General features: G+C 42.5%; 1 protein-coding gene across 2 annotated transcripts in view; it reads left to right on the top strand.

The window, feature by feature from the left end:
• Window positions 1-24356, top strand: part of LOC126213606 (transmembrane protein 98-like) — a 70631-nt gene that overhangs the window by 21824 nt on the left and 24451 nt on the right. For both annotated transcript variants that reach the window (XM_049941460.1, XM_049941461.1), the window contains exon 4: window positions 18897-19200. In XM_049941460.1, the coding sequence (XP_049797417.1) occupies window positions 18897-19200 (304 nt within the window). The remainder of the gene's footprint in view (window positions 1-18896; window positions 19201-24356) is intronic.

The following is a 24356-nucleotide window of genomic DNA, read 5'->3' as shown; positions in this document are numbered from 1 at the left end:
TCAAAAGTGGTCAGCATCATCAAAGCCTCACCCTCCATTGCTGGTGGTGGACTGGAGTAAAGCTGACAGCTGCAATTTGTGCCTGGTGCACCACTGTCAGAGGGCTTTTTCATGTTCAATACTCCTATGATTCTGCTCTTGCTATCTGCAATAGTTGTTTGCTGCAGCATGGGACTCCAAGATCTCCTCCCCATGAAGCTTCCGTCTTTCTTGTTTGAGCTATTGTCATGTTTGCGGATTTCTGTAGCCTACATGGACAAGTGAGTGTGGTACCTCTTCTCCACAGCAAGAACTTCCCTGTAGGCAAATATTACGTGGTCACTCACAAAGTATGTGCCTTGCTACGGCTGATTTTTCAATCTCCCCCAACTTGCTGTGCTGCTATGTTTGGTGATCCCAGTGTCGATTCGTCACCCAATCATTCCGGCACAGATATTCCCACATGTATATGGTGCGAGGTATATTCCTGACATTGCAAGTGTGTCCTATTTGTCATTTGCTGATGTGACACACTTTTTGATCGTCTTTAGCTGTGTTTGTACAATATACAGCTGATTCTGTCCGTCATGCTGAGAATGTATGGCAAAAAGGCCATACCCAACATTTCGTTTTCCAATGTGTCACTTCACAAGTGTCTGATTCTGTGAAGTAGCCATTGCTCCTCAAAGTCCTCTTTAGGTGTTGCATCTTGTGTCTGAGGTGCTGTGGCTCACATGCTCATCTTGCTCACATTACAAGCATAGTAGTTGTGCCTCTTTTCATGCCGAGGTCGTAATTTGAGAGATTGGGCAAGAATTGGTGCATGTGTGTCAGTTTTCAGTATATGCTGTGACCCAGGTATTCACCATTTTTATCAACCAGCACATCTAGAAAGGGTAGCAGTTGTTGATCCTTTTCTACCTCCATGGTGAATTTTATATTAGCTCGGAGACTGTTCAGGTGTCTTAGAATCAAACACTCAATGAAGTGACACATCGGAAAAATAAATGTCAGGTACGGCCTTTCTGGCATAAATTCCCGGAATGATTGACAGAACCGGCCATATATTGTGCAAACACGGTGTAAAGACTATTTATAAACAATGTCAGAAATATACCACATCTCGTGTACATGTGGAAAAGTCTATATGGGAATGACTGGACGGTTAATCAACACCAGGATCAGTGAACAAAACCGGCATTGCAGGTGAAGAAATCAACCGTGGCCATGCGAAACTGACCACATAGTAAAATTCACAGACACGGAGGTTCTTGCTGTAGAGAACAAGTATCGCACCCTCTTGTTCAGAGAAGCTATAGAAATATACAATCATGACAATAGCTTCAACAGGAAAATAAAAACCCTAAAGACGAATGGCCCATGCTGCAGCAAACAACCGTTGCAGGTAGCAAGGGCGGAACCACATCGGAAATGACCACGGAAAAACGCTCGGACATTGGTGCGTCAGGTGCTTACTGTAACTGACCATTGGCAATGCACTATTTTCTGGCCCAATGTCAATATTATAACTGTTTACATTTTAAGGTCTGTTTGCCATCTGAATTATCAGATATTTTAGCAGATAAAGCACGATTGTGTTTTACTTTTTATTCGCCGTAGTAATATGATAAGAGATTTAATTTTCAATCACTTGATCAACCTCCTCAAGCAAGAAGTGATTACTTTTAGCCATCCCTCTACTCCAATCAATTACACTCTGAGTATTACCAAATTAATTCAGTAATTGGCCATTTTAAGTTATGACATGGGCACTTATGACCTTAGCTCTTTCATGCCCTGAAGTGATGACAAACAACAGCAGATGGTAGGTGCCAGCACTAGTGGAAGGTATATAAGGCATGTCGGGGAGACATAGAAAATAGTGCAGTCATTTTCATAATTCAGAAACCAAATGGTTTATCTACATCCAAAATTGCAGAATCATTGGGCTGTTCATGTGCCACTGTGGTTAAAGTATACTGTGCACAGCAAAAGGGCTCTATCCAAAGCTGGCACAGAGACAACTGTGGTGAACCATAGGCCAGAAATGGCAGGCACGAATGACAGGTGCGGAGTTATGTACAGGCAAATAGACATGCAACTGAAACTTCCTGGCAGATTAAAACTGTGTGCCGGACCGAGACTCGAACTCGGGACCTTTGTCTATCGCGGGCAAGTGCTCTACCAAAGTGCTACCCGAGCACGACTCACGCCCTTTCCTCACAGCTTCACTTCTGCCAGTACCTCGTTTCCTACCTTCCAAACTTTACAGAATCTCTCCTGCGCAGGAGAGCTTGTGTAAAGTTTGGAAAGTAGGAGACGAGATACTGGCAGAAGGCTGTGAGGAAGGGGCGTGAGTCGTGCTTGGGTAGCTCAGTCGGTAGAGCACTTGCCCGCGAAAGGCAAAGGTCCCGAGTTCGAGTCTCGGTCCGGCACACAGTTTTAATCTGCCAGGAAGTTTCATATCAGCGCACACTCCGCTGCAGAGTGAAAATCTCATTCTGGAGACATGCAACTGTTTAGCAACTGACCGCCCAAAAGAATCGAGCGGCTGCCTACAGAGTCTCCACAATGACAGTACGACGAATGTCGTTGCGTGTGGGCCTCCGCAGCAGACTCCTTGTTCTTGCACCTGTACTGACTGCTATTCATCGGTGTCAAAGGTTGGAATCTGCATCCCAGTACCACAACTAAACATCCACTGAGGTGGCCTTTTCAGATGATATATATACTACTATTCAAACTAGTTGTCACTTGACAGGCAACGGGCTGCAGGGCTCCCGCCACCAGGACTGACTGAGGCATTGTTCCAGCCAGTCCTCTGCGAGACGTTGTAGACGTGCGGGTGAGAGATTTGAGTGACTTGTAGCTTCGCGCGTTTACGATGTCTGATGAAAGCAGTCGCAAGAGAGGGAGGCCGGGGCTGCACACTCCTCGGAAACCTCCAAAAAGTGGCGGATATGGTGTCGTTATACGCATTCAGGCACGTGAATACGTGTGTTCCTTAAGGGAGTATTTTGAGAGAGAGAGGGATGCAGGAGGGCCTCTCGTTCCTTTGGATACGGTGGTGGAGCGAACTGCAGCTGCTCTGCAAGTTAGCGAACGATCAGTAATAAGAATCTGCGAGGAGAAATTCACGAAAGTAGGCTCAAGTGAATCATCTAAATTGGAGACACCTGGGAAAAAGAGGCGACTGGAGAAGAGGGTCACAGAACCTGACACTCTTCAGGATGATGCCATTCATCATCAGATATACGCATTTTATTTGAGGAAGAAGTATCCAACACAAAAAACTACATGCTACCCTCACAGCGGCTGACCTGTTTCAGTGTAGTAAATCATCTTTGTTATGAGTCGTGAAAATGTTAGGATTCCGCTATAAATCCATCTCTGGCAGTAAGTTACTAATGGAACGTCAAGATATTGCAGCCCGGCGATGCCGCTTTCTTAGAGAATTAGTGGGGACAAATTTTGACGATGTCGTTTGGCTTGATGAAACGTGGGTGAATGCAGGACACAGTTTAAAAAAAAAAGGCTAGACAGACGGTACCATCAGTGGTAGTATGGCAGCTCTGATCGGCAGAGGAAAAATGATAATTGTAGCACATGCTGGAAATTCAAAAGGTTTCATTCCAAATTGTCTGCTGCTATTCAGTTCAAATAAGACCTCCGACTACCACGAAGAGATGAACCAAAATACTTTTGTGAAATGGTTTGAAGACTGTGTGCTCCAGAACTCTATCATTGTTATGGATAGCGCTCCTTATCACTCAGTAATACAAGATAAAGCACCCACAAAGGCTACGGGGAAAAACGACATTGTTAGCTGGTTACAGAAACATAAGGTACAGTTCGACAGTAATTTGACAAGGGCAGAATTATTAGAACTTGTATCGCAGCACAAGCCAAAGAACCCAATTTACATTGTGGATGAAGTGGCAAAAAAATACGGGCATAAAGTGCTCAGATTGCCTCCTTACCATTACCATTGCCATTTCAATGCAATAGAGCTGATTTGGGCTCAGGTTAAACGGCATATTGCTGCAGAAAGTAAGAAATTCACCTTAACCGAAGTGGAACACCTTTTGAAAGAGGCAATTGAAATTGTGACATCGGAAGACTGGCAGAAGGTAGTGCATCACGTGAAAGGAGTGATACAGGACGCATGGAACAATGAAGGCAAGTGTCGAAGACTTGATTATATCTGTCAATACGAGCAGCGACACAGATAGTTCCACTGACTCTGAATTAAGTGGTGTTTTCATATTGTCTGATTAGTGTGTAGTGTACTTACTGCCATTAAATATTGTGTTTGTGAATTTATTTCGATTACTTCTTATTCTTGTTGTGAGACTAAGAAATACTGTTTGGCCAGCTCTCGTTATGTCCTTACGGTAAGTTAGACTGAATTTTAATTCTATTTCATTTTGTATATACACCAAGATGTTATTAAATGTGTGTAATAGTTTTCGAGATTTGCAATCTAAAGAAGAAAACTTTTCTGGACGCGAAAATTTCTCACACTTCAATAGTTAATGTAACAATGGCCCTAATTAAAATTAAGAGAAGATATTTGATATTCTTATAGATACCACTGAGACCGGTACTGTATGTAAATTTCAAAATATTTACATAATATTTATAGGAGATAGAGATTTCAAGCGTCATACTTGTTTCGAGTTCAATACTGATAGGGTTGCTTAAAAACGCTGTTTTCAGAAATTTACATACAGGAAACGTAATGCACTACGAAAACTTTTAAGGATTCTTTGCCGAGTGCATTATTTTGGTAATGAATGGAAAAAAAATAGTTTGCTGTGACATCAATAGTTTTTCAGTAATGACGTGATAAGTTAGAAGCTGTTTGTGAAATCGAGAATTTAAATGGTTTCAAACAAATTAACGTAACTCTTGTCCTAATTAAAATTAAGAATAGATATATGACAGATTGAGAGACATTGTAGAGATATACATCATATGTGGGTTTGAAATTTTTTACTTACTTTTTGTAGAAGATACAGGCTTTAAAACGATTTTCTATCGCCGGGGGTAGTGATTCGCTGAGGCGGCTGCCTCCAGCCAGTGACGTGACAACGCCGCAATTTCGCAGCGCACACGTCAAGTGACAACTACTTTAAATCAGACTGTAGTGGTCATGTACAGTGTGAAACGTCTGAAAGCAAAAAACCTTGCAACAGTCACTAGAATGTTTTCATGGCATTCCCTGGCTGGAAGGCACAATGGATGAACACAAGTATGGGGACCACCCCTAAATGCATTTTTCCACGGTACAGTGGCATTTGCCAGCAGGGCAACGCAACGTGTCGCACAGCTCACATTGTACGTGCACGGTTCAGAGAGCGTCTGGATGAGTTTACCGTACTGCTATGGTCACCAAACCACTCGCATTTAAACCCAACTGAGAATCTTTGGGCCACCTCGACCGGGCCGTATACACCGCGGATCCTCGACTGAGAAACCTAGTGCAGCTAGCCGTGGCACTGGAGTCGGCGTTGTTCCACATCCCTGTCGGTACCTTCCAGAGTCTCATTGACTCTCTTCCTGCACATCTCACAGCAGTTCACGCTGCAAAAGGTGGTTTTTCAGTCTTTCGACAGGTGGTCACATTTATGTGACTAGACAGCGCACATATACGTTTTATATACGTTTAATATCCACTGTTAATTCTTTTTGGTACGTGACCGACAGTGATAAACCACAAAGTGATTGGTCAGCTGTCTCCTTTGTAAACTGACAGTGTATTACCAATGAACTGAAGTCTGCCACCCTGCCTTATCTACGACTGAGCCAATGTGAGTAATCCATTTCGTATTGCAAATACCACACCCTTTTGTGTGTTGTTATTTAAACGTTCAATATAAGTAAATTTTGTACCCAAAACCCATGACCGAGCGAGGTGGCGCAGTGGTTAGCACACTGGACTCGCATTCGGGAGAACGAAGGTTCAATCCCGCATCTGGCCATCCTGATTTAGGTTTTCCGTGATTTCCCAAAATCGCTCCAGGCAAATTCCGTGGTGGTTCCTTTGAAAGGTCACAGCCAGCTTCCTTCCCCGTCCTTCCCTAAACTGATGAGACCGATGACCTCGCTGTTTGGTCTCTTCCCTCAAACAACCCAACCCAAAACCCAGTGTATGAAAACTTTAATTCGGGGTATGTATAGTAATTCAGCTTGACCATTACGGAATATCTTTCCAGAGGGGCATGCCACAACGAATTGGAATAACTTTGGTGAAATGGTTAAATTACCTTCCTGCAAGTTCGGAAGTACAGAGAGGCAGATTTTCAGTCATTTTACATATCACCGATCCATAGAAGTTCCGTGCCTCCCCAAAAACTAAAAATTGGGATGTTATCTCTGCTCTTGCCTTTGACTGTCAGTCACCAATTAACTTCAAACTTCAGTAACTCCAAATTTCTCTACAAGAGTCAATTATAAAAAAATCACTCTTCTTGTGGTGGAATCACATTCAGATTCAAATTATCACTTCTAACACGCATTCACTCTAGAAAATCATTATGGATAAATAAACATTTTCTCACTTCCACTGATGTATTGTAATATGATATAAGTTTCACATTAACATCAATGTTAGTCATCTGAGATTGAGGCAGGAATTGAATAATCATTATATTTTCCATTTACATCATTGACCATATTTTACAATGTTTAAGACAATGAAATCCCATACGTCTTATGTAAATCAAAGGGCAATTACATACAGTGACAGAATCTTCTTCCACATGATGGCCTTCATCTGGTGAACAACAGGGGTCAGCTTTCCGCTTTATGGCATCACCAAAGATGATGCCAGCATTGTTACAGCACTCTTCCTTGACATGAAACAAATTAAAAAATAATTAAACACACAATTCAAATAACATTGACAATAATCCTAGTAAATATTTAATGTCATACATTTATAATACATATAATATATTACTACTTGCAAACTGAACATTAGGAGATATTGTGTAACTGTGTTGATATTTGTATATAATAGAGGGAAACATTCCATGTGGGCAAAATATATCTAAAGACACAGATGATGTGACATACCGAACGAAAGTGCTGGCAGGTCGATAGACACACAAACATACACACGAAATTCAAGCTTTTGCAACAAACTGTTGCCTCATCAGGAAAGAGGGAAGGAGAGGGAAAGACGAAAGGATATGGGTTTTAAGGGAGAGGGTAAGGAGTCATTCCAATCCCGGGAGCGGAAAGACTTACCTTAGGGGGAAAAAAGGACAGGTATACGCTCGCGCACGCGCACACACATCCATCCGCACATACACAGACACAAGCAGACATTTGTAAAGGCCAAGAGTTTGGGCAGAGATGTCAGTCGAGGCGGAAGTACAGAGGCAAAGATGTTGTTGAAAGACAGGTGAGGTACGAGCGGCGGCAAATTGAAATTAGCGGAGATTGAGGCCTGGCGGATAACGAGAAGAGAGGAGATACTGAAGGGCAAGTTCCCATCTCCGGAGTTCTGACAGGTTGGTGCTAGTGGGAAGTATCCAGATAACCCGGACGGTGTAACACTGTGCCAAGATGTGCTGGCCGTGCACCAAGGCATGTTTAGCCACAGGGTGATCCTCATTACCAACAAACACTGTCTACACCGACAACCTGAAAACAGCTTTTGCATCCCGCAACTACCCTCCCGACCTGGCACAGAAGCAAATAACCAGAGCCTCTTCCTCATCTCCTCAAACCCAGAACCTCCCACAGAAGAACCCCAAAAGTGCCCCACTTGTGACAGGATACTTTCCGGGACTGGATCAGACTCTGAATGTGGCTCTCCAGCAGGGATACGACTTCCTCAAATCCTGCCCTGAAATGAGATCCATCCTTCACGAAATCCTCCCCACTCCACCAAGAGTGTCTTTCCGCGGTCCACCTAACCTTCATAACCTCTTAGTTCATCCCTATGAAATCCCCAAACCACCTTCCCTACCCTCTGGCTCCTACCCTTGTAACCGCCCCCGGTGTAAAACCTGTCCCGTGCACCCTCCCACCACCACCTACTCCAGTCCTGTAACCCGGAAGGTGTACACGATCAAAGGCAGAGCCACGTGTGAAAGCACCCACGTGATTTACCAACTGACCTGCCTACACTGTGAAGCTTTCTATGTGGGAATGACCAGCAACAAACTGTCCATTCGCATGAATGGACACAGGCAGACAGTGTTTGTTGGTAATGAGGATCACCCTGTGGCTAAACACGCCTTGGTGCACGGCCAGCACATCTTGGCACAGTGTTACACCGTCCGGGTTATCTGGATACTTCCCACTAACACCAACCTGTCAGAACTCCAGAGATGGGAACTTGCCCTTCAGTATCTCCTCTCTTCTCGTTATCCGCCAGGCCTCAATCTCCGCTAATTTCAATTTGCCGTCGCTCGTACCTCACCTGTCTTTCAACATCATCTTTGCCTCTGTACTTCCGCCTCAACTGACATCTCTGCCCAAACTCTTGGCCTTTACAAATGTCTGCTTGTGTCTGTGTATGTGCGGATGGATATGTGTGTGTGTGTGTGTGTGTGTGTGTGTGTGTGTGTGTGTGTGTGTGTGTGTGTGTGTGTGTGTGTGTGTGTGCGCGAGTGTATACCTGTCCTTTTTTCCCCCTAAGGTAAGTCTTTCCGCTCCCGGGATTGGAATGACTCCTTACCCTCTCCCTTAAAACCCACATCCTTTCGTCTTTCCCTCTCCTTCCCTCTTTCCTGATGAGGCAACAGTTTGTTGCGAAAGCTTGAATTTCGTGTGTATGTTTGTGTATCTATCGACCTGCCAGCACTTTCGTTCGGTAAGTCACATCATCTGTGTTTTTAGATGTGTTGATATTTGGTTACACTACAACTATAAATTGTTACACAGGTATTTGAGTTGACAGATTCTAGTTGTTACTCATTGATATTGGAATCATTGGATACTGTGTGTGGTTTTTTTTAATATTTTGTGTGTGTGTGTGTGTGTGTGTGTGTGTGTGTGTGTGTGTGTGTGTATGTGTGTGTGTGTGAAGTGCACAGTTTTACATTTCACAACATTGAAAGGAAGTTACAAATCTTCGCACCACTTTTTACTTTTATGAGGCAGCACTGAAAAATAATGCTTCCAAACTTATGCGAAAACTCCTAAGGCTTTTTAGGTAAAGAGCTTCATTAAGATTATACAACTTTATTCTTCATGTCTACATGTTTGTTTTTCAACATAGTCATCCTTGCAACAAACGTATTTCTCTCAATGAGAGACCAGTTTGTTAATGCCGTCACTGTAGAATGTTTGACTTAGTTGACTGAGTCACATCACCACCTCCTCTTACCCTTCTTCAAAGCTATTAAAGTGGTTCCTCAACGGTGTTCTTTAAGTTTTGGAAATAGAGGTTTTTGGGATCAAAATGGTGAACCTAGCGTTCATTATGTCACAACATTGGTAAGGAATCCATCACCTGCATGCTCAAAATACGAAAGAAATTGTTAATCAAACAATGGAAAATCCAGGATGGAATGTAACAATATTATGAGAAGGAAAGTTGCTATTCACCATATGGTGGAGATGCTGAGTCGCAGATAGGCACAACAAAAAGATTTTCACACGTAACGCTTTCGTCCAATGGCCTTTGTCAACAGTAGACACATAGAAATTGTTGACAGATGTCCAATCTGCTTTGTTTCATGTCAGGAGAGAGTATTTGAGACACACATGCACACTGTTTTCTGTACCACAGTTCTGCAGTGATATGCCACACTTACCTCAGAGCTGTGTCCATGTTATATAATTATTTTCTCTGATGATTTCATCAGTCTGATTCTGATGAGTCTCGTCAGTTGCCACTCTGAACTCCATCACACACGTTGATGTTAGCACCACTATTTCTTTCATTATGAGCACGAACAATCCAACGTCGCACATTATGTCAATACAGTCATTACCATACACAGCTTTCATTCTTATATGAATTTCAATTGGAGGCAAATTTTCTACTTTTGAAACTCGATTACACCACGCCTATCACAATTAGGCCAAGTTATAGTGATCTTTACCTTGTGTGAATATGAGAATAATTGTGTATTCGTGTACGTGTTCTGTTCTGATATATGGGTCTCTTACTTCCGGAGTTTAATGTGTGCTTGGATATACCGATTTCCAGATGTGTTTACCTACACCTGTTTCCACATGTTCCTTGCTCAGTGAGCAACATAGTTACTTTACACACCACCATGTTACAATTCGGAGGTTCTGGCCTGATTTAAGTTTTCCACAATTTACCTAAATTGCTCCAGGCAATTGCCCAGGTGGTTTCCTTCCCCATCCTTGACAGAATCCGAGCTTGAGGTTCAATCTGTAATGACCTCGAAGTTGACAGGACACTAAACCCAATCTTCCTTCCTTCTCACTTGGAGGCCACTAGTGGTGGCGGGTTGCAACTAGCACCAGTGAAGCGGGAATGTCAACAAAGTAATATTCGTGACATGTAATACCTTATCAGATATTGAGAACCGAATAAAAAATTCCGAGGCGCTGCTTTTCAGTGCACCCTCTTATGAAGGTCTGAATGAATATTTATACAGCTTTTTCAGCCAATACTTCTTTGTAGACAACTGCATCATCTGCAAAAAGTGTGAAGTTGCTGCTAAACAATGGATACTCCAGGTACGAATATCAACAACATTAGAAAAGGATAGATATTGCTGTTCACAGTAAAGATAACCCATTGAGTTGCAGACAGGCACAATGAGAAGACTGTTACACCTTGTAGCTTCTGGCCAAAGCCTCCTTCAGTTAAAATAAAAAACACCACACAAATACGAGGTGCATTCAAGTTCTAAGGCCTCCGATTTTTTTTCTAATTAACTACTCACCCGAAATCGATGAAACTGGCGTTACTTCTCGACGTAATCGCCCTGCAGACGTACACATTTTTCACAACGCTGACACCATGATTCCATGGCAGCGGTGAAGGCTTCTTTAGGAGTCTGTTTTGACCACTGGAAAATCGCTGAGGCAATAGCAGCACGGCTGGTGAATGTGCGGCCACGGAGAGTGTCTTTCATTGTCGGAAAAAGCCAAAAGTCACTAGGAGCCAGGTCAGGTGAGTAGGGAGCACGAGGAATCACTTCAAAGTTGTTGTCACGAAAAAACTGTTGTGTAACGTTAGGTCGATATGCGGGTGCGTTGTCTCTGTGAAACGGCACACGCGCAGCCCTTCCCGGACGTTTTTGTTGCAGTGCAGGAAGGAATTTGTTCTTCAAAACATTTTCGTAGGATGCACCTGTTACTGTAGTGCCCTTTGGAATGCAATGGGTAAGGATTACACCCTCGCTGTCCCAGAACGTGGACACCATCATTTTTTCAGCACTGTCGTTTACCCGAAATTTTTTTGGTGGCGGTGGATCTGTGTGCTTCCATTGAGCTGACTGGCGCTTTGTTTCTGGATTGAATAATGGCATCCACGTCTCATCCATTGTCACAACCGACGAAAAGAAAGTCCCATTCGTGCTGTCGTTGCGCGTCAACATTGCTCGGCAACGTGCCACACGGGCAGCCGTGTGGTCGTCCGTCAGCATTCGTGGCACCCACCTGGATGACACTTTTCGCATTTTCAGGTCGTCGTGCAGGATTGTGTGCACAGAACTCACAGAAATGCCAACTCTGGAGGCGATCTGTTCAACAGTCATTCAGCGATCCCCCAAAACAATTCTCTCCACTTTCTCGATCATGTCGTCAGATCGGCTTGTGCGAGCCCGAGGTTGTTTCGGTTTGTTGTCACACGATGTTCTGCCTTCATTAAACTGTCGCACCCACGAACGCACTTTCGACACATCCATAACTCCATCACCACGTGTCTCCTTCAACTGTCGATGAATTTCAATTGGTTTCACACCACGCAAATTCAGAAAACGAATGATTGCACGCTGTTCGAGTAAGGAAAACGTCGCCATTTTAAGTATTTAAAACAGTTCCCATTCTCGCCGCTGGCAGTAAAATTCCATCTGCCGTACGGTGCTGCCATCTCTGGAACGTATTGACAATGAACGCGGCCTCATTTTAAAACAATGCGCATGTTTCTATCTCTTTCCAGTCCGGAGAAAAAAAATCGGAGGCCTTAGAACTTGAATGCACCTCGTACATATACAGGGTGCACATAAAGTCCGGGAACACTTTCAGTTATTTATTGCACGAGAAACAAACATTGTACAGATATCACACATATGTCATTTTGGAGAGAAATCCTGGAAGTTTTCTCTTCAAAATGCAATATGTATGACATCTGTACAATGTTTAGTTCTTGTGCAATAAATAATTGAAAGTGTTCCCGGACTTTATATATATTCACACAAGCAAGCACATCTCGTGCACACGTTACAATGTTTTTTGACAACAAGAATGTGAGAAGTTGGATTGCAACTTTCCCACTTCTCTTATAAGAGTCGACTTACTTGGTGTATACAGCTGGTCTTCTTCTCTGGATAGCCGGCTTCTGGAATCTCTATAAAGTTCTTCTCCGAAGAATGATGCTAGTTACAGAAACCTTAAAAGACTCTCTCACCACTTGCGAAATAATTTGGTACTCGAATACTTTTCAATGACTATTGGTATATTTGAGCTTCATAAGAACAAAATTCACACTTCACACACAAATATTTAACTTCTCGTAAGTAACTCGTATTGTCTCACATTAGAAACAGATTTAAATCCATTTAGAAAAGAGTTGGCTTAACAACCATGTCTCTACTAAAGACATATTGTAAAATATGTCTTGCCTCCAGAAAGTCCAAGATAAGAGTTTTTTTCAGAATTCCGAATCTCAAATGTTCATGTTATTTATAACAATGGTCACCGATAAGATTAACACAGAATAACCTAGAAGTTCCATAGTTCTTCCTTGCCGTTTCACTACTGCCTCTGTGGACCAACCGACAAGTACTTGTCGGTGCCGTTCGACTGCCGTGTCTACTGTCTTCTCACGACAAACTTCAAACATGCACACACAAACATGCAACGTGCAGTAGGTTGGATTCTATCACCCCACTCTCACATCTAAAATATTCTGTGTTCGAGATGGTACGCCGAAATTCTCGAAACACTACAACGTGACCTCTACCACCAATAGCTCTGACTGTCACATCAATAGCAATCTGCTATTTCTATTCACGTGGCAGTTGCATTCCAGTCGGAGCTGTCAGTGGTAGTGCTCGTGTGTGTGTGTGTGTGTGTGTGTGTGTGTGTGTGTGTGTGTGTGTGTGAGGGGTGCGCTCTTGTGTGTCTTCTTAGCTTAAGAAGGCTTTGACCCAAAACTATAATCTGTAACAATCTTTTCGTTGTGTCTGGCTCCAACTCAACAGGACATCTTTGTGACGAGTATCAGTCTATCCTTTTCCTAATATTTTTGAGGTTACTTCTAATATTGTCTGCCAAATCATTGATATACAACATTAACATGAAGGATTCAACATAATTTGCAGGGACACAGTCAAAGTTACTTCTTCTTCTGTCGGCAATTCTACATCTTAAGAAAATGTGCTGGTTCCTCGCTACCAAGAACTTCTCAATCCAGTCACAAATTTTGCTTGATATTTGTGGTTTGTTGCTTTGAATTTTTTGATAGGTTATGTAGAGAGGACTGTGTGGGTGACCTTTTTGTTCTTCCTAGATCTCCCCTTGTTCAGCCTTCCTAGGTGTCTCCCTGCCCTTTCTGAGTATTCTGTTACCATGCAAAGGCCATACCATTGTACTTGTTTCATTCCTTTTTACTGTACCAATTCTCCCTCTCTCTCTCTCTCTCTCTCTCTCTCTCTCTCTCTCTCTCTCTCTCTCTGTGTGTGTGTGTGTGTGTGTGTGTGTGTGTGTGTGTGTGTGTGTGTGTTTTTGCTCCATATGACACACTTCTCTGATAAAACAATTGTAGTGCCACTTCTTAATGACGTAGGAGACCCTGTCATTCCCTAGTATTGGATGAAGCTGCTAAATCATGGCCTTTGCTTTCTGTATTGTATTGTATAACATCTCATCCATTTGCTACCAGTGTGACAGTTGTTTTACCAATAATATTCTACTTCTTGCTTCCTGCACACAGCTCCCATTTTCTGTAATCAAACTTCTCAAGTACTTACGATTTTTTTCCGGGGTCTTTTCTTCAAATCATATTTTGGTGGAGTCTCCATGTTTTCTGAGTCACATCACTTTGGTCTTCCCTATATTTTCCTCATTCTACATGCTTTTCTCAGTTTTACAATCCTTTCTGTCATCCAGAATGAAATTTAACTCTGCATCAGTGTATGTACTGATATGAAACTTCTTGACATATTAAAACTGTGCACCAGACTGGGACTCAAACCCAGGGCCTTTGTCTTTTGTGGGCAAGTACTCTAGTTTGCAAGTTTGGAGGGTAGGAGATGAGGTACTGGTGGAAGTAATGCTATGAGGTCAGATCGTGAGTTTTGCTCGGGTATCTCAGTTGGTAGAGCACTTTCCCACAAAAGACAAAACTCCTGAGTTTGAGTTCTGATTCTCTGCACAGTTTTAGTGTGCCAGGAAACTTCTCTCTGCCCGATCAGCTACATACTTAGTTATATTTATTCCTCCTCCTCCTCCTCTTCTTATACTTCTCACTTTTCGTTGAAACAAACAGTTTTCTTGCATTGGGTGTTATTCATTTCTATTTTATTTTTACTTTTATCAATATAATAGAGGGAAACATTCCACATGGGAAAAATATATCTAAAAACAAAGATGATGTGACTTACCGAACGAAAGCGCTGGCAGGTCGATAGACAGACAAACACACACACAAAATTCAAGCTTTTGCAACAAACTGTTGCCTCCTCAGGAAAGAGGGAAGGAGAGGGAAAGACAAAAGGATGTGGGTTTTAGGGGAGAGGGTAAGGAGTGATTCCAATCCCGGGAGCGGAAAGACTTACCTTAGGGGGAAAAAAGGACGGGTATACACTCGCACACACACACATATATCCATCCACACATATACAGACACCACACCCCTAAGGTAAGTCTTTCCGCTCCCGGGATTGGAATGACTCCTTACCCTCTCCCCTAAAACCCACATCCTTTCGTCTTTCCCTCTCCTTCCCTCTTTCCTGATGAGGCAACAGTTTGTTGCGAAAGCTTGAATTTTGTGTGTGTGTTTGTGTTTGTTTGTGTGTCTATCGACCTGCCAGCACTTTCGTTCGGTAAGTCACATCATCTTTGTTTTTAGATTTATTTCTACTTTTTATTTATAAAATGCAGGAAACATATTTCTCTCAAGAAGTTTGTCACGTCTGCCATAGCAAAATTATCCTTGATTTTTCATTTGCTTTGTTAATCTCTCAGCATAAACTTTGAAAAGCTTCAGTGGCAGCAACAACCACCTTGTGGAATACCCCTTCCAATATCCACCTCATCGACAGTCATTACTATCCGCTTCTGTAACTGAGATCATTATTGCACACCTGTGTGGTGGCACGAATCTTGGAGGTAAACTGGTTTGAATTCTGGCGATGGATGAATTTTTCACTGCCATTATTTTGTTGGCAAGGGGAACAGTGTTGGTGATGATGGCATTAGTCCCTACTCAAGATTCTTGTCACCAGTGTCCTGCATTAAATTCCAAACTTCTTGACAGTGTCTCATAAAGTGATGGCATGTGAAACTGTCAATAGTAACCTGTCAGATGGCGATGTTATGCTCGGCATGTAGAGTGATGGGTTTAAACAGTGTGGCCAATTCTTTGGCTTTGAACACTGAAACATGTGATAGCCTTGTTCAATTTTTGGGTACCACACCCTTTGAAGAGGGTATGAAAACTATTTGTGCAAACCGTCAGAAATCGGTGGAGAATGTGCTGTACGGTAATCTCCAGTCCACTGATCCACTATACAGCCTGCCTAAACTGAAGAATCGTGCAGAGGAATCGGGAACCGTGAGATAAATAAAAGTCTACTGTCGCTTAACTGAGCAGTGTATTCTGACAGCAGTTCACATGCACGAGTAATAGTTTTAAAACTCATTAAAGATGGCCTTTGGTTCTCAGTACTTGACACAGCTCAGAGACAATTTCTACTCTTCGTTGATAGTGTAGTTAATTGCTCGCCGTAGAACTGAAGAATAATCCCAGACACTTGCCACACAGTTTTTTATAATATAACAGGCTCCGCCCGAAACAGAACATCAAAAATGAAATACGGGTGTGCCAGTAAATCATTAATCCAATTAGGTTCACTGTTACACACTTTCACAAGATATACACGATATCTCATTCATTCAAAAAACCGATGTCAGTCACCGTTAACACCATCCGAGGCTTAAGCAGACTGTCACAGACAGAATGGTGCTACATTCTGCAGCAGAGCATAATATTTTCCCTATGACTGATGACAATCGAGTAACCTCCATAGTTCAGATACCTCAATCTTAATACACTCACTCCGAAACTGCTTCTGGCATTGGCAGCACTGCTTGACTCGCATCCTTTTTAACTACAAAATTGTTGATATCGTTTGTTGAAGGCCTATAATGATACCAATTTTTCTCAAAGTAAATCCATGCTCTGTTTACATCACATAAAATTCTGAGCCCAATAACTTTAAAATTGAACCTTCAGAAATTTTCAAATGGAGTATAGTGAGGCTCGGGAAAGTTTCCTTATTACTTATATCAAATATAGTGCTGTCATATGTCAAATACAGTGCTGTCATTTTTGCTCTGTATCTTATATAGTAAAGTAAGTTAATCTAATGCATTTTCACATTTTTTGGCACAAAAATTGGTTATTTAATAATTCAAAAGTAAAAGAGGTAGCTCTACCCAATGTTTTTGTAACCAACTTAACCTAATTCCAAAAGTATAACTTTCTAAGTTTAATATTGCGTACTTTAAAAAATTTGAAAAAATTGGATCTTTGAAGAAACTGATGATTGGATCACGTTGAGGTTCAAAACCTTTGACAACAGTTCCGTCTTACGTAATATGATCAAGTTTTATAACAATATTCAAACATTTAATTTCACAGAAGTTTAATATACAATCTCGTTGTTCGCTCTGTCCACGGCGTGTGTCAGGCGTCGCCATCTTGGCCTCGGCTGAGCAATGAAGAAAAATCAGTTCCTCACGTGCCCCACTAGACAAACCGATAAGTGATTGCTTCCCTGCAGGTGGTCTCCTCGGTGCTATTCAAGAGGATTAGGCTGTGTGTCAGCACCTGGTTTCACATTCTACCTTCTTATCATCATCATCATCATCATCATCGTCATCATCATCATCATCATACAACACAAACATAACACCGCACTACACATGCATCTATTACACTCACGTACGAGGGGGGACCCAAAAGTAACCGGAATCGTAATTTTGCGCATCGTGTACTTGTAGTAGCAGGTTGCGCTCCCAGAGGGTTGTAGTAGGAGCTCTGCTGAGTCATTCTGCCACGCGGCGTCACCCTACAGTGAGAAGTGTGGTTGCTTTGGCAGTTCTTTGAGGGTGTGTACAGTGCAGACTTAACACAAGGAAATGACTAGTTCTTACAAACAACGTTCGGCAGTGAAGTTTTGTTTCTTGCTCGGCAAGAACACAGCAGAAACTGTTGCGATGGTTCAGACAGCCTACAAAGACCGTGCTCTTATTAAAACGCAAGTGTACGAATGGTTTTCTCGGCTTAAAAAGGGAGATATGGTGGTTGAAGATCAGCCCCGTTCGGGCCGACCTTTAACTGCTCGAAGCGAAGACAACATCGACAAAATCCGCGATCTCGTCAGTGAAGATCGACGCAGGACAATTGACCGACTCGAGAACTTGTCCGCGTTGTCCTGGAGCTCAATTCGGCGCATCTTGACCACCGATTTGGGGATGCGAAGAGTGGCAGCAAAATTGGTGCCGAAGCTTCTTACCGGAGATCAAAGGGATCGTCGCGTTTGAGCCTGTCTCGAAGTGAAGGATGCATTCAAAGATGATCCACATTTTTTCAACAAAATCATTATAGGTGATGAGTCATGGTGCTATGGATACGATCCAGAAAGTAAACAACAGTCATCACAATGGAAGTCACCTGGCTCACCTCGACCAAAAAAAGCTCGATATGTGAAATCGAATGTGAAAAACGATGTTGATCTGTTTTTTTTTACATCAAAGGGATCGTACACTCTGAATTTGTCCCCGAAAACCAGACAGTATACCAGCAATTCTATTCGGAGGTTATGAAACAGCTTCACAGAAGTTTGTCGCGAAAACGTCCGGCTTTGTGGGATTCTGTCATGTGGTTCCTGCATCACGACAACGCTCCCGCGCACACGGCTCTCGGTGTTCGCCAGTTTTTGGCCCCGACGAAGACGACTACCTTGACCTGTGCGCCCTATTCGCCGGATTTAGCACTCTCGGACTTGTTCCTATTCCCGAGGTTGAAAAGAGACTTGAGAGGGAAGCGTTTTGAGGATGTGCAAGACGTAAAACGCAGTGTCAGGAAAGTGCTAGTAGGTATCAAAGAGGACAAATTTAAAAGGTGCTTCGAACACTGGAATGAACGTTTGGACAAGTGTATTAATGCTAATGGAGAGTACTTTGAAGGAGATTAAGGGTGTATTTGAACACATTAAAGTATACGCTTTCTAGAAAGAAATTCTGGTTATTTTTGGGTCCCCCCTCGTACACTCGACAAATACACAATTCTCACACACTCGCAAGGAAAGGGGCCATTGTGGGCAGCAGAAGAAAAGCCTTCCTGACCGGGCAGCTCAGCCTAAACCTACAAGTCACTCGACCAACGATGCCACTTAACTTTACTTTACTGGCACTTTCCGTCTCGTGTAGAGTTAAATTATTGCCGTATACTGGTATAAATTGCAGAAATCTTTTTCTCTTCTCGCAGTTTTAAGTTGACATTATCATTTTTACGTATTCAGGAAAGGAGAGAAGCTGCGAGACGTGGACCTGCTCATCACGGACGGCGGGGGCAGCGGCGGCATCGGGGAAGTGGAACTGGGCGAGGTGGTGCTGAGCCCCGACGCGGAGCGCATCTTGGGGGAGGCGGCGGCAGGTGTGGGTGCGGGGGCGGGTGAACTGGCGGCCCACGGGTTGGCCGTGCTCAAGGCCTGCCACGCCCTCACCGAGCGGCTCACACGCCTCGCCGCCGAGCAGGGCCGTGTCGGCACGAGCGCCTCCAAGAAGGGGGCCGGCAGTGTCGTGGCCGCCCACGACATCGTGGAGGTGTGTATCCGGGTCGGGACACAGAGCGGAGTGCAAATGTCGTGCCGCACTCTGTGATGGCAGGTAGATGCTCGAGTAAAAAGAAATAGGGCCGTGTCTGAAGTCTGACTTCCGCTAAAAATTAACTCCTTTGTTTACTGGAAATAGTATGTATAGCATACATAAACACAAGAGTTTTAGTGTTTGCTGCAATTCTAGTTAATATTAAAACATTATATTTATGGTGAAAGTGTAACTCGTGTAGAACAGCTGGGATTTGGGGGGAAAATGATGCATCTCGACATTACTCATGGTTATTGCAAAATTTTACCAAGCAAATTACTCATGCACACAGTGTACCCAATAATTTACAAACATTTCCTTCCTTACTGGCACAGGACATGCCGATACATACCTTAGTCACCTGGGACTGAAGCCTCCTCGCTACGATGCAACACTCACATAGGGGACACTCAGTATACGTAAATTGAAGGGGGAAAGAGAAATAAAGGAAAGGAAAGGGAGGGGATCGCTGCTGTCAGAAAGCAAACGCAGTCGTGGGGGCTGTGTAAGGAAAAAGTCACTTGAGGTTCCCTATTATGCTGAGGTCATCTCTAGCTGCAACTGTTTTCTGCTGTTCAGCTCTTGAAAATTTTTCCTCTCTCTCTCTCTCTCTCTCTCTCTCTCTCTCTCTCTCTCTCTCTCTCTAAGGGAGAGGGAGAAAATGAGGAAAAATTTTCAAGAGTTGAACAGCAAAAAACAGTTGCAGCTAGAAATTTTTACTGTATAAAATGCATGTTTGACCATCAGCTGCTCTTATTTTAAACCCAAATATCAACTGGTTTCAGTCATGGACCATCTTCACAGACAAGGGTTAAAAGGGTTTAAGCCTCAACATTACATTTGTCACTACTTAAATAATATGTAGAACATATCATGAATATCACGAATATCATGATGTGCTCTACACATTATTTAAGTAATGATAGATGTAATGTGGCTTAAACGATTTTAATCTTTATCCATGAAGATTGTCCATGACTGCAACTGGTCAATATTTGGGTTTAAAATAAAAGCAACTGATGGTCAAATATGCATTTTATACATTACGTGATGGCTGTTGATAGTCATCTTTCAAAAAAATGTTTAAAATTTTTACATGGTCTACAGGTCCATTCTTTAATGGGATGCTGTACTTTCACATAAAAAATTCAGAATGTAGATCAATATGGTAAAATTACTGTCATACATCCTATCCCAGTACACATAACTTTTTAACCGTTTAACTGCTCTGAATGTGTTAACGCGTGCACCTTTGTTCCTGTCCCTGTGTGCTCTGAACATGTTTATGCATGCCACCAGTCCTTCTACCTGGTACTCTGAACATGTCACGTATAGAAATATTCAGAGTACCAGGTAGAAGGATTGGTGGTGTGCATAAACACGTTCAGAGCACACGGGGACAGGTACAAAAGGCATGCGCTTTAACACGTCGAGCAGTTAAAAGGTTAAAGTAAAAGCAGAGGAGACATTGAGCAGTAGATGGGGTTATTTCATAGTAGACTGTTAGATTTCAGCAGATGGATGAAGGATTTTGTCCAGTAACTAAGAAACTCATTAAATGTACCTGCCTGTTTCTTGACACCTCCCCCATTGATGAGTGACAAAAAAAGGTCATAATTTATAGTGTTTTTCCTTTGTCTGATTTGACTTAAAAATCGGAATGTGTAATGCACTGTTATGTTTTTCCTACTTTTATTATTTGTGGAGTTCCTTTAGATCTGAAACTCTTAATCTAAGTCTGCCTCATTGAACATTGAATGAATATGGCCAATAATATTACTGAACTAAGGGCTCTCTCTTCTTACAAATATACAAATGTGTTATGGCTACGAAGTCTTTCGTGACATATTTCTTGAATAAAAATCTCTCAGTGTACATGCCGCGTCAATTCAGGATAAAACTCCAAGCTTTCGACCCCTACCTCCATGGTCGTCGTCAGGGCTAAAACTGACTCGTGAACTAGCGAGGTTCCCACTTTTATATGCCAAGGGCGGCTTCTGATTGGCTGGAATACGTCATAGCAACAGCGATATGGAGCGTAGTGAAGTGGTGCCCTCTGCTTCCATAGATGTAGTTTCTATCCTGCGTTGCTTGCAGCGCCATCCCTTGAATCAGGAGGTAAAGTGCGGGAAGTTTTTCTCTGCGATTTTTCTTTATCCAGTGCACTCTTCAAAGTGTTGCTAACTGCGTAGCCGTTGTCCTGTTAAAGTTATTATCGCTAAGTCTAATTTCGACTGCTACCCAGATCACAGAGTCCCAGTAATTCGATGCGTGGGCTATTACTCTGGTTTCTTCAAATAAAACCTTATGCTTGTTAAGCAGGCTATGTTCAGCCACCGCTGATTTTTCCAAATACCTGTATTTTAGGTGGCGCTGGTGCTCGATGCAGCGGTCGGCAACCGTTCTTACAGACTGGCCCACGTAATTCTTGCCGCATTCGCAAGGAATAGTATAAATTCCCGGCACTCTTAAGCCGAGACTATCTTCGACTGATCTCAACATTTCCTTAATTTTCCTAGGTGGTCGGAAAACTGGTTTTATTCCTTGCCTCTTCAGGACTCTGGCTATCTTGCTCGTTGTAGCACCGCAAAAAGGAAGCCGCGCTATGTGTTGGTCCTCTTCTTGTATATGGCTGGCATCGTGTCTTACTTTCTTGGACAATACTGATTTAATTTCACCTGCAGAATAACCATTCCTCTTGAAAACAGTCGTCAAATGGTTAATCTCGGGACCGAGGTGGTCCTTGTCGGAAATAGTCCTGGCTCTGTGTACTAAAGTATTCAGCATAGCTCTCAGATATAAATCTGTATGGGTTGGCTTCCTGTACACAGAATGGCCCAGTCGTCCATCCGGCTTTCGCTCTACCAACACATCTAAAAAAGGTAACTTCCCTTCCTTCTCTAACTCCAATGTAAACTTTATGTTTGGATGTACACCATTTAAATGTTCGACGAACTGCTGCAGCGTGTCGCTGCCGTGTGGCCAGATTAAAAAAGTATCGTCGACGTATCTGTAGAAGCATGATGGGCGGAGGTCAGCACTGCTCAACGCTCGTTCTTCTAAGTCCTCCACGAAAAAATTCGCTATTGCTGGTGACAGTGGTGAACCCATGGCTGTTCCATCCGCCATTTCATAATAATTTCCACTGTATAAAAAGTAAGTGGTCATCAAGGTATGCCGGAACAACTTCAAAATTTCTGAGGAAAAATGAGCAGCCAACAGTTGTAATGTGTCATCCACAGGTATTGTTGGCGCCTATAGTTGGTCACTGCCCACATAATATTAAAATATCAAAAATGTTTGTTGATATCATAAAACAGATGAAGATAGGCCCAAGTGATATCATGGTCAGCCTCGACGTGGTTTCTCTGTTCACCAAAGTGCAAGCAACGCAGGATAGAAACTACATCTATGGAAGTAGAGGGCACCACTTCACTACGCTCCATATCGCTGTTGCTATGACATATTCCAGCCAATCAGAAGCCGCCCTTGGCATATAAAAGTGGGAACCTCGCTAGTTCACGACAGTCAGTTTTAGCCCTGACGACGACGACCATGGAGGTAGTGGTTGAAAGCTTGGAGTTTTATCCTGAATTGATGTGGCATGTACACAGAGAGATTTTTATTCATACAAATCTGTTACCATACACATTCTCCTTGACAAAGTTGATTTTCTCTCTCTCTCTCTCTCTCTCTCTCTCTCTCTCTCTCTCTCTCTCTTTCTGCCAGGTCTTTGTCGTGGCCACAAGAAACAATGTTATCGTTCCAGTTTCAAAATATATTTTCATTTTCTAGTAACCCAATATTATACATCAAATTTAGTTTTCATTCTCAATTTGTCCCTTTCTGTTCATAAATTTTCTTCAATGTTTCTTCTTCTAAATAATGCTGGAAATCCTTGTATCCATATGGGTGATGGTCTTCCTGATGGTCCCCATTCCATGATGCATCACAGCAATCTCTCCTCTCAAAATCTTATTCATGCATCCATACCATATGAGTTGTTTTTTTCCACAGAATCAGTAACTGAACATTTGACATTCATTTTCTTCCTAACTACTTCGTCTCTGACCCTTTCCACTTGCATATCCCTGCATACGATGTCCAAAAGTCCATGTCAGTTACCATCAATCTTCTGAATAATTTTGATTTAACTGTCCGCACTTCTGATCCGTATGCTGTAATGTATCTGATTGTTTTATTTGTTTCCTTTCGATTTGTTGATAAATACCATTTAATGTTCCAATAGTGAACTTCCCAGCATTAATTCTTGAACTAATTCACATATCTTACCATCTGGAGTGATTTTTACTCCTATGTACTTGTTCTCTTCAGTATGGGTAATCGTTCCCATTCACTCTTTCACTAATAAATCTTGATTTGTACCTCTTATTAAAATGTAGTTTATTCATGTTGACCCGAGGGCCCCATTTTTTATACTCATTTGTTAATTAAGTGGTGATATATCCTCTTATGTCAAAATTAATTATCCAATAGCAAATTGTAGTAAATATATTTTTGTACACTGTGACAGGCAGCATTCCTGCTGCAATCTCTTTTGTAAACTTAAATGTATGTGAGAGGAAGTTAAATACATAAAATAAGGGAAAGGCAACCACTCGTGTACAGCCGATTGATGCATGGTGCACAGAAATGTATTACAGAAAACAGTACTTACACTAGCTTTTAAGCTCTTGCTCTTTTTCTAGTAAAAGTACACACATTCTCACACACTCAAGACACCCAAATATGCACTCCTGCAATAGCAGCAAAACTGGTTATTTAAAGGAGGTGCCTGAGCAGATGGTGGTAATAGGGGGGGGGGGGGGGGGGAGTTAGTGGAAGTAAGGTGGGTCATTTAGTTTTCCTGTTAGTCTTCCTGGCTGAGTGGATTGGGGGATAGCTTTTATGGAATTTGTGTGTCCCCCCTTACTCTTAACTTTTGATCCATGGCAACAATGGGGTTAGGATTATCTCACATGGTTAAGTTATTTTATTTTTTACACCACATGATTGAACTTTCAAGTGTTTTGAAACCGGTCATGCATCCTGTATAAGACTATTAATTTAGCAACTGTTGTGCATTTTCTTCTTTTTATAAAACAGGTGTGTGC

This window comes from Schistocerca nitens, chromosome 11, assembly GCF_023898315.1.
Source record: "Schistocerca nitens isolate TAMUIC-IGC-003100 chromosome 11, iqSchNite1.1, whole genome shotgun sequence".
Classification (NCBI taxonomy): Eukaryota; Metazoa; Arthropoda; class Insecta; order Orthoptera; family Acrididae; genus Schistocerca; species Schistocerca nitens.
The sequence above is the reverse complement of the archived record's forward strand: the minus strand, read 5'-3'. Positions and strand labels throughout refer to the sequence as shown.